This window comes from Tachyglossus aculeatus, chromosome 18 (assembly GCF_015852505.1).
Source record: "Tachyglossus aculeatus isolate mTacAcu1 chromosome 18, mTacAcu1.pri, whole genome shotgun sequence".
NCBI lineage: Eukaryota > Metazoa > Chordata > Mammalia > Monotremata > Tachyglossidae > Tachyglossus > Tachyglossus aculeatus.
Genome location: NC_052083.1, coordinates 29,076,886 through 29,089,273, shown reverse-complemented (window position 1 = coordinate 29,089,273; position 12,388 = coordinate 29,076,886). Strand labels below are relative to the sequence as shown.

Genomic DNA, 12,388 nt, shown 5'->3' with positions numbered 1-12,388 from the left:
AGGCATCATCCTTCTTTTCACCTTCAATCAGGGCCTTATCAGATTAAGGAAATTAAAACCCCCTGTTGTATATCACATCCTGATTAGTTCATATCTACCCCGGCACTTAAGTAAAGTGTCTGCCACATAGTGCTTAAAAAATAGCATTTTAAAAAAAGAAGAAAAAATACAGCAGATCCTTTAACGCTATTGAACGTGTGTGAGCTCTGCCCTGACGTGTCTTCCCTATGGAGCACGAATGTGCCCAATGGAAATTGGAAGCCGCTTAAAAGACCTGTCAGCATTCATTAGCTGCCCTAGCGTGCCCTTGAATATCCAGATATATTTAAATGCAGAAGGCAGAACTAGACCCAACCCTTAGTGTACATAAAAGTAACCAGGTTTTGCTGTCAGTAAATTTGGGGTGAGAGATACAATTTCAGGAGGCACTGGGGATCCCTTCCTGTTTCCTCTTCTTAGCTACTACATTTCCTTATGTTTATCTCCCACCCTAGGTACAGCTCAACTACACTGAGACCCATATCTGCCACTAAGTGAATATTTAATATCCTTAGAACTTCAAGTGCCTTTGTTTTGTTCTGTTAAGGCTGTGCAGTTGATTCCTTTTTCAGGTAAATGTGATGAATAACGAGACACCCAGCTCCCCTCTGGATTTGGAATTTCAGGAGTGATGTGTGAACAAATATTTTGAAGATTTAGGGAATGGAAATTAGTTTTAGCTCAGTAAACCAGACCTCTGCTTTTAAAATCCTCTCTCAATGGGCTGATATTTTTAGACACAACTAGACCTCCAAAGAAAGACGAAGAAAATGGAAAGAACTATTACTTTGTGTCCCATGACCAAATGATGCAGGACATATCCAACAATGAATATTTGGAGTATGGCAGCCACGAGGACGCGATGTACGGGACGAAACTGGAGACAATACGGAAAATCCACGAACAGGGATTGATTGCAATACTGGATGTGGAACCCCAGGTAACCCCCAGCCACTCGGATTTCAGACGAATTCCCATTTTAGAAATGGCATGAAGGCCTGTGGTTTTGAGGAGGATATTTAAGTGGCCAGTGGCATCATGGAGTAAAAGTCTGAAGGCTACAAGCTAGATGTTTCCATTCAGCAGAATAATACCGAGCATATGCTAGTGGTTTTTTGCTTTACTTTTATTACTTTCATAAGCCCAGCCAAGCAACTGATTCAATCTCTGCCTGCCAGAAATGCCTGCGCTAGCCTAACTTTGGGCTGTCAGCCTCAACAGCCTCTGTAGATATCTGCACACCCTTTGCAAACAGCTAGAATCCTGGAAACCATCTCTGGTTAGCTATTAAGAGGGAGGGCTGGCAGCAGAGCAGTTTAACCAGCTGGCTCTGCCTCAGCCATGTAGCCCTGGGGTTTAAAAGAAAGCAACTAGTATTACAAGAATATTGACTCGGTTGTAATTTGGATTTCCCCAACTAAAGCAGGGCGAAGGAGTTTGTGTTCAGAAGAGATCCACAAAAGCGTTTAAAAGGTGGGAGAGTCAGACCAATAAGAAGAGATTAAAGGAACCAGGGCCGGTACAGACTGGAGGGAAGGCTGAGGCTGTTCATGTCTTTATGGATGGGGTGTGTTGGGGAGACAGATGCAAAAGTCTGAAGGAAAATACCAGGGAATGTGTGAGTCTTGCTCAGGTGGTTTGGTGCCCCTGGGCTTCTATGTGTTCTGTGTGTGTCAGAAACTCAGGGTACCTCCCACAGCAGAGAAGCAGCGTGGTTCAGTGGAAAGAGCATGGGCTTTGGAGTCAGAGATCATGGGTTCAAATCCTGCCTCTGCCACTTGTCAGCTGTGTGACTTTGGGCAAGTCACTTAACTTCTCTGGGCCTCAGTTCCCTCACCTGTAAAATGGGGATTAAGACTATGAGCCCCACATGGGACACCTTATCACCTTGTAACCTCCCCAGCACTTAGAACAGTGCTCTGCACATAGTAAGCGCTTAATAAATGCCATCATTATCATTATTGTTATAGCACTGTGTCTCAATAATCCATATGCATCAATGCATTCTCATGCAGGTTCTGCCCTGCCATGTAAAATGAACAACATGACCCCAGCTCATTTGACTTGCTACTCGATATCCCGAACATTGATGCTTTGTGAATGTCACCTCGGTCCTGGGATATAAAGGAGGTGGCAAATAGTGTTTATTTTCCCTTTGGACAGATGAGGAATTGGAAATTTAGTGATTTGCTCAAGATCTGTGGTTGATAGCAATAGTTAGGCCAGTGAACTGGCCATTCAGTTACTGCTACAGTAGAATACCCCTGCATGGTCAGGCTCCCCAAGTTCCTCTTCCACGAGTTTGATGAAATGCCCATCAGAGCCTGCCTAGTTAAAGCACAGACTGAACTATTTGGTTGCACCAGAAGAGAAAACATCTAAGCAAAGCAGTAAGTTCAGCCTCGAAGTAATATGAAAGACCTCACTGGTAGGAAAAAAACACCCTGAAGGTACACGTGGGCATTTCCTAAAAGAGTTTTTCCCTGTTTTATGGAGAAGCAGTTCTCTTTGCAGTGGACTTTCAAAAGTTGGGGGCAACCTACAGAAAACTTGATCCACAGGCTTTGTTTTGTGATTTCCATTTGTGTAAACTTGTATAAGCATGTAGAAACATGTCTGCTGCTAAAATTTCATGTTGCCTTTTCCACAGGCACTGAAGGTCCTGAGAACTGCAGAGTTTGCTCCTTTTGTAGTTTTTATTGCTGCACCTACGATTACGCCAGGCATTAATGAGGTAATGATTGTTCCACCTTTTTTTTTCCATGAGACTATGGCTGGACCCATGTCCATCGGGCCAAAAGGACCAATTTGCAGACTAAGTCCTGCCTTGGCAGTTGGGTTAGGAATTAAGTTTGTTGGGGCATGAGTTCTTTCTAGTTACTGGGAACTGAGCTGTAAGTAAGATGGTTCGATTATTGCTCTTTAAATCCACCAACTCCTCCAGAGATAGTTTTCAGAAATAGGTATCTCACACATGTAGCAAAAGCCTATCATTGAGAGAAAAAACTGACATTCATATGAATATTAACCCTAAAACCATTGGCCCCCTTACCCTTATAATTGCAGATACTTTACTTAGCACCCACCAAACTTCCAGAGATGAAGACAGTCACCACTGACTAGGGTGTGATGTAACTTGCTTGAGATGAAAAGTGACCATGTGCTGCCTCCAGAATTGTTCTATTGTGGAAAAAAAAATGTTTGTTTCTAAAAACAAAGAGTAGAGACCCTTCAGGGCTGTCCCATTCCCTTGTTCCTGTAAAGGAGAAGTGGATCCTGAAATGTGCTTACTTGAAAGTAGTTTTTACTATTTTTACATCTGAAAAACGTGGTCTACCAAATATAGCATGATGTGTGTCCCACCAGGCCAATTTAGAAACTCTCCAACCTTACCTTCTACACAGTATGTTTTCTCAGTGCATTTGTTTTTCCCTTAAATAATTTCATTTGCATATGTCCCTTTCTTTTTACTGTTTTTCCTGTCTTATTCAGTCTATAGGAACTAAAAACATCTCTACGTGACTGTCCTTTTATTTTCATGTATTTTCTTGAATCATCATCTTTTCTTTCTTCCCCCGCCCCATTTCCCTGCCCTTATACTAATTTTACATAGCTGCCAAAATGGTGCAGAAAATTGCCTGTAAGTACCAGCTAGGAGCTGATGGAAAACAGCCTTGTTTCTTTTAATAGATTTAGAATGTAGATGTTCGGGGCCCACTCAACACTGCTTCTGCTGTTATTATAAAGACATTTTATTTTTACTTAAACCTTTTAGTAATTCATATAGGCCAGTCTTTTTCAGAAAATAGCAAGAGAGTAATTTCATCTGGTAAAAAAAGGATCTTACATCTACCAGAGATTTTCTTTTTTTTCCTTGTAGTATGTTCTAAAGGAAAGAAAGCTATGCTTGTACAACAGTTTGAAAAGAAAGCAAACCCCTAGCGAGTCCATATTCAAGAGTCCCTCAATATTAATCCACCTTTCTTCATTTATTTGATTGTCTCCATAATCAGTCCATCAATGGTAGTTATTGAGCACTTACTTTGTGAAGAATACTGTACTAAGTTCTTATGAAATTAAAATACAGTAGAATTATTGGACACATTCCCTGCCCATAACCAGCGTAAAGTCTTGAAGCAAATTCTCAGTAAGTTGAGCTGATTTCTAGTCATTCTGTGGAAACAAAGAAACTACGTAGCCTAGTGGATAGCGTACAGGCCTGGCAGACAGAAGGACCTGGGTTCTAGTCCCGGATCTGCCACTTGTCTGCTTTGTAACCTTGGGCAAGTCACTTAACTTGTCTATGCCTCATCTGTGAAATGGGGATTGGCTGGGAGTCCCATGTGGGACGTGGACTGTGTCCAACCTGATTAGCTTGTACCCACCCCAGTGCTTAATACAGTGCCTGGAGCACACGAAGCGCTTAACAAATACCATAAAAAAAAATATTGGCTGGAGTATGGGATTCCTGCAGGATTTCCCCAAGCTTCATCTCAGAAAAAAATGCTAATTGAATTTGGAAGTTTCCCCTCACAGCAAACTCTGATCCCGAGCTTTGGTGGGGTTCTCATGTTTACCCAATAAAAACGGGTGGCTTTGTGAAGGCCAAGTTGACACGGCTGCTTGAGTTTGTGTAAACAGCCCGGACTTGCCTTAGTGGATCAATCCTGCAGACTATCCACTTTCAAAGTAGAACCAGAGTGCTGTCGCGGTACGCATTGAGGATTTGGGTATTTGTAGACATGACCCCAGAACTTAATTCTGAACAACCAGGGCCGCTTCTACACAACAGTTAATACTGGAATACCCACAGCATGTTACGACTCTCAGGGGTACCTTCCTAGAGTAGGTTGGGCCGAAAACAGGTCAAAACAAAATCTTTCACGTCAGCAGGCAGATAGGTGTCTTAATGGAATGGGTCATGTTCTAAATTGCTTGACTCTAATCTCTGTGTGCATGGAATTGCCCATTCCAGCACTGTGAATCATTTCATCGCTGAGGTTCCTTCCTTAAAAAAGCAGCCAAGGAACCTCGCCGCCTGTCCAGATTTCCCAGCTGTCTCCATTCCCCCTTGATGGGAAAGGGCTTTGTATGACTGGATCTCCAGGCTTCTAAAGGACCAGGGCTCGAGATTCCCAAGACATCAGTTCCATTGGAAATTGGTTCCTGCCCCTCGGTAGCTCTGCGACTCTGTCTTTCCAAATGAGTCTGGCATTGGTTGGTTTGATTCATTTAAAGGTCACTGTGTTCTTACTAAAGGCCAAGGCAAGATGCAGGCTACTCCCTCAAAAAGGCTCTACAAGCCAAGCATTCGGGGGCAAAATTAAACAACCATCATCCCCTTGGAACACAGCCTTATTTGCACTTTCTCCATCTACCAACTCAGCACAGGCGGAACTCTGAATCAGCATTTGCAGAGAAGCTCTGCCTGTGATATTTGGGGAAATTTCTTGAAGACCGGAGTAGTAGTAGTAGCAGTAGAAATAGTATGCATTAAGCACTTACTATGTGCTGAGCACTGTTTAAAGCACATGGTGCAGCTTCCAGGGTGTGCCTCTCCCACAGAGCTCCTTCCCACTGAATGTGTACTCACCTGTAGACAAATAACAGCTATGGCCAGGATCATGAACCATCAATCCAGTCATATCTGTGTTGGGCCTTAGTGTATTTTGATTGGTAGTCTGCATCAAGTGAGTTCTTCCCTACCTGTAGCACCCACAAAGATTTCTCTTGAGACTGCAGACAGTGTGTCCTTGCAGCACACACTTGACCTGCAAAAAGAAGGAAAGAAAAAGAGGTATTTTTTTGCTTTTTTTTTTTATGGTATTTGTTCAGCGCTTACTATGTGCCAGGCACTGTACTAGGCGCAAGGCACTGGGGTAGATAGAAACTAATCAGGTTGGACACAATCCTGTGCCACATGGGGCTCAAAGTCTTAATTCCCATTTTACAGATGAGGTAGCTGGCACAGGCAAGTGAAGTGCCTTGCCCAAGGCCATAAGTGCTTAGTACAGTGCTCTGCACACAGTAAGTGCTCAATAAATACGATTGAATTTAGCAGACAAGTGGTGGGGCCGGGATTGGAACCCAGGTTCTTCTGACTCGCAGGCCCGTGCTCTATCCGCTAGGCAATGCTGCTTGTATTTCATTTGGTTCAACTGTAGTCGGTATATGTGAAACAACTCATTTCTGCAAACACCAAAAAATTATGAAAACCTCTTACCAAGTTCAGTCCGAACAGGGAATGGTGTCCTGTCCCTGCCCAACGGGGAGAGAGAACCTAGTGTGGGGAGATCATTTCGGTGCAGCTTGGAGTTTGTAAGGCTTCTGGTGTCAAGACCTTGGTGGATGCTATGGCAGAGGGTGCCATGAGCAGTGACTTACTTGCTCTGACAGCAGTGAACCCTGCCTGGTTCTCCTTGGAGAGCATGTGGACTCTCTCTGGCAGCTGTTCTTTTCCTTACAGTCCATTTCCCCATTCCCTCCACTCCTGTAGGGGAGCGTCCTGGGCCACGGGGGTAAGGAGATGATTCATACTGTCTGTTGTCTGCTAGAAAGCCTCGGAGAGCTGCCTCTGAGGGCTGACTGATATTCTTTTGCCATGTTGGTCTTCTCGTCCACTGGCCGGGCCTTGAGGTGATTCTGTTTGTTTGGCGGGTAAATTTCCAGCTCTGATACAGGTGAAATCCACAGTGCTCCAGAGCCTAACTGCTGTTTCTCTTGTCTTCACCCCCTCCCCCCCCACCACCCCATTCCGCTTCAAACCCCTCTTAAACCGCCGTTTAGGATGAATCTCTTCAACGCCTGCAGAAGGAATCCGAGATCTTACAGAGAACATATGCACACTACTTTGATCTCACAATAATCAACAATGAAATCGATGAAACAATCAGGCATCTGGAGGAAGCCATTGAGCTTGTGTGTACAGCACCCCAGTGGGTTCCAGTGTCGTGGGTGTATTAGGCGCTCCCCCCAGAACATGGGGGGGATTTCATCGGAACCGGGAGGCTCCTCACACTTGGGCGGGGAGGGGAGGAAAAAAAGAAGAACCTCTTCGTCCTAGGTCTTGTATCAGCAGGTCTTGGCCCCTAGAGACTACCTAGATGTGTGACCTAAATTTATAATTATTGTCATGTCTGAATAGATAGGAGAGGAGAGAAAAAGCAAATTAAACACTAATTTAAAGAGACAGTATCTTTTTTTAATCAGTTCTCCTAAACTTTAATAAAATGTATCTTTAAACTGTATGTACTATTCAATCCTTCGGAATGTTATATTTTTGGAAATCATAGCTTTTTATTTCAAAGGCCCCTAAAAACTGCACAAAAATAGATGCTGCTTTCTATAATCTATTTTAATAATAAAAATGATTCTGTTACCTTTACTTGGGGTGGAACACTACATTCTTCTTAGAGTCTGATTTTACGGATTGGAATATCTTGCTTTTCCTTTATTTATTTGAAATAATTAGTCTAGTGATTACAAAACCAAACTCATCCATTTTTAAAGGCCTTTTTTCCTTTTTTTTTTAGAATAGTTCTTCTTTTTAAGTACTTTTGTGTAACATCCAGATAATGTGATACTGTCTCTTTGAAGAATTCTGTAAACCTTTTAGAGATTTGAAATTGGGTCTTGACTCTTAATGCATGTGGACAGTCGCAAGCGTTCATGCTGTTGGTGTATCTGTGTTGAAAAAAAAACTGTAATCTACAGTAAAGTACATTCCGTTCATGGGAAAGCTACCCAAGGGAATACAAATAAAATATTATTATGACTAAGTTGTAAACCTATGCACATCCCTTGCATTTTGGGCAACTTTATAAAGAAAAAAAACCTGATTTTTATTATTACTAACCATGTAGTGAAATGTGTTTGTAATTTTGTCTCAATTTAATTTGTTGTAGGTGGGAGGGGGAGTTACTGGTTTCACCATTTCAGATCTGTGTTGTCTGAGAGTATTACCGTTTTAATTAAGCAAAGAAACGCGGATTTTTTTTGTATGTGATTGTTAACAATGCACCCATCAGAGAGAAAATACTGTGCAGTGAAGAAACCAGTTTAGGCATTTGTAATGAACTGACTATTCCAAAAGATTCACTTAGAACAGCCCTGTAAATTTCCTTAGAAATGATAACTCACGATTCAGTTGGACCAATTTTTTTTTTTAAATATACTTCTTTTTATGTGTTTAACGATTAAATGCCTTTGGGTCTGTCATTTCATTGCAGATTTGTTCAGCGTGGGAAATCAGAAGGCTTTTAGACAGTTTAAACATTGGCTGATAGTTGAGTTGCTAGGGCCCCTGGAGCGCAGACAGACTGCAGTGCCCTCGAGAGGTCTTTTGATGGAATAAACTGCAACAGTCCAGCCTGATCGGAGAAAAAGTATTTCCAAGTCCATTCAGTGATCGATTGATGTCAGGGCTGTCTGTCTGTAGTTTCCGCTTCCTCTTGCTCTATCTCTTGGAACAGGTGAATTTTTCTCCATGTCTACTGAGAGCATTGACCACCTCTCTTTGCATCCGTGACATCACTTTTTACCAGTTAGAGAGATAGCTGGGGTGGGAGGTGGGGGCCCTGGTATTCTACAGTCCGTTTTTTTTTGTTTGCTTTTTCTCAACAGGGCACAGAATGCTTTTATTCCTATTTGCGGGGTCGAATTCCTTGCTTTACGCTGACTTGGAATCTGTCTTCTCTGAAATGACTCCAGCATCTTTCTGTCTGTAGACTCGGAAGGTCCCATTTTGGCCTGACTTGAAGATTGCCTCGGATGCTTTAGGCCTTTTCAGACTTGATAGGCCTAGCAGATTCCCGTCTCTGCTAGTAACTGGTATTGACGGTGCTGGTTTAGCTGAAGCTCTGTCTTTTGCCAGCATCAAGGTGACCTCTAAGGATGTACTCTCTAGGAGGCAAAAGTGGATTGAGCTTCCTTGAAGTGGTCCAATGAGAAGATTAGCACCGAGATCAAAGGACGCAGAAGTTTCAGCTGCTCGTGCCCTCTAGTTTTCTAAGAAACAAAGTGCACTTCACACAGATTTTCATCCTGGTTGTAAATGGATATACAGTCAGTTTCTGTTGGGTATTTTTTTTAAAAAAACAAAAAACAAATTAGTACCTGTTCAGATCTAGGTAAGGCAGATAACTGTCAATGCTCCTAGGTATCAGAGCTCAGCTGTGACAAAGCTCACTCTACCTCTATTTCCATCAAAGCACAAAGAAGAACCGACCTCGTGAAATATTTAAAAAAAGACAAGAACTTCTTTCCTCTGAGCTGCTGGTAAGGAACCTGATTTCTAGCACCAGTGCCCCTGTCCAATTTGAATTAAGGTAACTATTGTTAAATGAGAAGCCCTTTGATGATCAGAATTTGACTTTCTTTCTGATGTAAGTAGGTAGTACTGCCCATTTGAAGTTAAGGAGCACCTTTCTTTGGATGCTCCATGTCTTTTGCCTCATTGATCCCCCTCCAGCCCGTGAGATACGGAAAGGTAGTATAATGCCCATTTTTCTGGTGGGGTAACTGAGGCCCAGAGCAAGCAAGGGACTGATCCAAGGTCACCTAGTTGATCAGAGGTGGAGCTGCTGTGCACAAGGTCATTCAGACACAAACCCCAGATTTCCTGACTCCTAACCCAATGTTTCTCCTTTAGGCTACCCTGGCTGGAGACGTAGCCCTAGACAATCTCCTGGAAAAGAGAATGACTTCGTTTCTATAAGCACAAGTTTTCCTTCTCAAAAAAGAATATCTTTGGTATTAAGATGAACAGATCTGGATTCCAGTCTTTCAGTCATTTGAGCCCCAAGAGGTGAGTCATTTGGAGGCTGGGCTGCATCTCTGTCACCTCCCTGCCACTGTGGGCTAAACTATCTGAGGAAATTTCTAGAAGTTGTTTCTAACGGTTTCCGTTCCTGAAGTGAACCGTTCGAAGCTGGAGAGGAACCAACCAGAAACACATTCCAATCAGAATCATAGGCTGGCTTATTCAGATTTTTTTTTCTCAGGACTGAATTTTTGGTCAAGATGACATTTTCTGATCCTAGCCAGGTAGCGTGATGAACTTCACTACTGAAATGTGGAAAGGGTTGGTTCAACTTGAGGCTTCCAAAAAGATTTCCCATGGCAGAAGCAGCATTGCAGACTTCTAAAGTGCAATTATGGTGTCACATAATACAGTCGAGAGCATGTACAAATATTTGTATTGGAGGGAGGTACAGTGCTCTTATTCCTTACTCGGAGGAAACCATCTGTCGATGATGGTTGGGTTGATTGGGTGGTTTAACTGGATTCAATAGCATCCCTACTTTCCTGTCCTTGACTTCTTTTCATGTCACTGAAACCAAGCATTTGAGGGGAACAGCTTTGCTCAAGCAAAGCAAAAATATATATTTAACACAATCGAGGCCCCAGGGAATCAACCTCTGATTGACGTCTTTCTAGACAGATGGTATGCAAGAATGTCTTGCAGCATTCTCTCCTCACAGTAGCAGTTCTGCCCACAAAAAGTCAGTCAGTGGAACCGTAGCCCATCACAGGAAATATGTAGAATGGAATTTGCCATAGAGAAAACAGCCAGCAGTGAAACTGAGAAGCCAGTTAAAGGGGACAAAGCACTGAAATTTCAATCTCCCTCACCCTCCACTCACAGACTCTTCTTTTCCTAAGAAACACGTTATTTGTTAGCTCAACATGGAAAGGGAATGTTATAGGTAATTTGTCTACTCTGGCAAACATCAGTACTTCCCCAGCACAAAGGAACTGCCCGGGACCTTTCGCTTTTGAGTCTCATAAAAGATTTTCATTTTGGTCTTTGCTGCCATTACGCGCTGCCCTCTCTGCAGTGGTTTCTGTTTTCCATCCTCAAAGTGCTTCTCTCAAACTGGATTCGATCCGGTTAGACCATTCTCTGTGAGCGGTTTCAGTGCTGTGTTGCGTGAAAAGGATTTTATATGTCTCTTTTGACCTGACGTTGAATGTTGAAGACTTCCACATCTCCATCTTGATTTTCCTGAGCTGTAAATGAATCTTCCTATCCAGGTGGCTTTCTTAGCTGTCAACCTGCCCCTGCTTCCAAGAGGGCTACCAGCTTTTATTATCATGAATCAGACTCTTCTTAGTCTTGTAGACTTATTCCTCAGCATAGGATTTCTTTCCTCATCAAAACCAGAAGTGGGGTGGTGGTGGGTACCCCAAAGGAGTTTTTGTTTCCCTGTACTGTGAAAGGTGGATCGGTTATTTGTATACGTGGTTCCACGGTGCTGTAAATACACACAAGCCCCCATTCTTTTGCTCCCCATGACCCTACAAATTTGAACTCACCGACCCTTCAAAAAAGCTAGAGAATTTGATGTTATTTTCCTCCTTTAATTATATTTTGTTTAACTTGGAGGTAAAAGTAGAAGTAGCTAAAATAGATTGAGCCGCTGCATTTAGCTAGCGATGGCTTGGTTGTCTAAGAAAATGCATGAGAAGGGTTAGAAGGGCACATCCCCAAGCGGACAAGGAATATTCCAGCTGTTTTCTTTGCCTTTCTTCCGGGCCTCCTCCTCTTCTGAGTATAAGAGCAGGCATATCCAAGGGTGAATAGGACAGGCCAGGTGGCATCCGTTCTTGAAAGGACCACCTGTTTTCCGAGGGGGCACCGTGAACAAAATGTCTCTCTGGGGAAAATTAAAACTGTTTTCCCCCTCTAGAATTTCCCACCCCCACTCACTCACACCCATTGCTGATCTCCCACCTATGTTGATGGACTCAGCAACAGAAAATGGAAAGCATGAAGTTAGTCACTGGGCAGGCTACCCGGTTTTGTCAAACCTGGAGGGAACAAAACTCCCTCGGTGGCCATGCCACATCTTCTTCCCATCTTGAACCCGCGACTTGGCTACATACATGTATGTTTGCTCTGGCTTTTTAGGCAGAGGAAAGCTCACCAGCACTGCTCCTCAGAACAGTCAAAACTTGAGGGCAAATTTCTCTAGAGCAAGAGGAGGTGGTCACTTACCGGGCCGACGGATTTGTCCTTGACAGTACAGACAGGCACTTCTCTCCGTTGTGGGTCCCCCTTTTTAAAAAAAAAAAATCCAGAATTTGGGGGTGTTCATTTACAATATCCACAGACTCTCAACATGTCACCTAGGATGAAGGGTGGGTGGGGGAAGGGGTGTGGAACCATTTTGCTGAGCCTCAAGAGGGACTGATGGATGCTGAGGCAGCACAGTTCAGTGTGTTGGGTTCGAAGCGTCGTCCTTTAATTGTCATGAGAGCGCATCGCAATTACAAACCCAATTCTAGGGTTGTTTTTCATAAAGAGTTTACCGTGTTCTTTTTTCTCTATGTATTACTGCCTTTTTAT

At 43.1% G+C, this 12,388-nt stretch overlaps 1 protein-coding gene across 16 annotated transcripts in view; it reads left to right on the top strand.

The window, feature by feature from the left end:
• The window catches only part of CASK (calcium/calmodulin dependent serine protein kinase), a 303,724-nt gene extending 295,490 nt beyond the window's left edge, over positions 1-8,234 (top strand). For all 16 annotated transcript variants that reach the window (XM_038760027.1, XM_038760033.1, XM_038760030.1 and 13 more), the window contains 3 exons: positions 777-979; positions 2,690-2,773; positions 6,826-8,234. In XM_038760027.1, the coding sequence (XP_038615955.1) occupies positions 777-979; positions 2,690-2,773; positions 6,826-7,002 (464 nt within the window). In that variant the 3' untranslated portion in view covers positions 7,003-8,234. The remainder of the gene's footprint in view (positions 1-776; positions 980-2,689; positions 2,774-6,825) is intronic.
• The last annotated feature ends 4,154 nt before the right edge of the window (positions 8,235-12,388 follow it).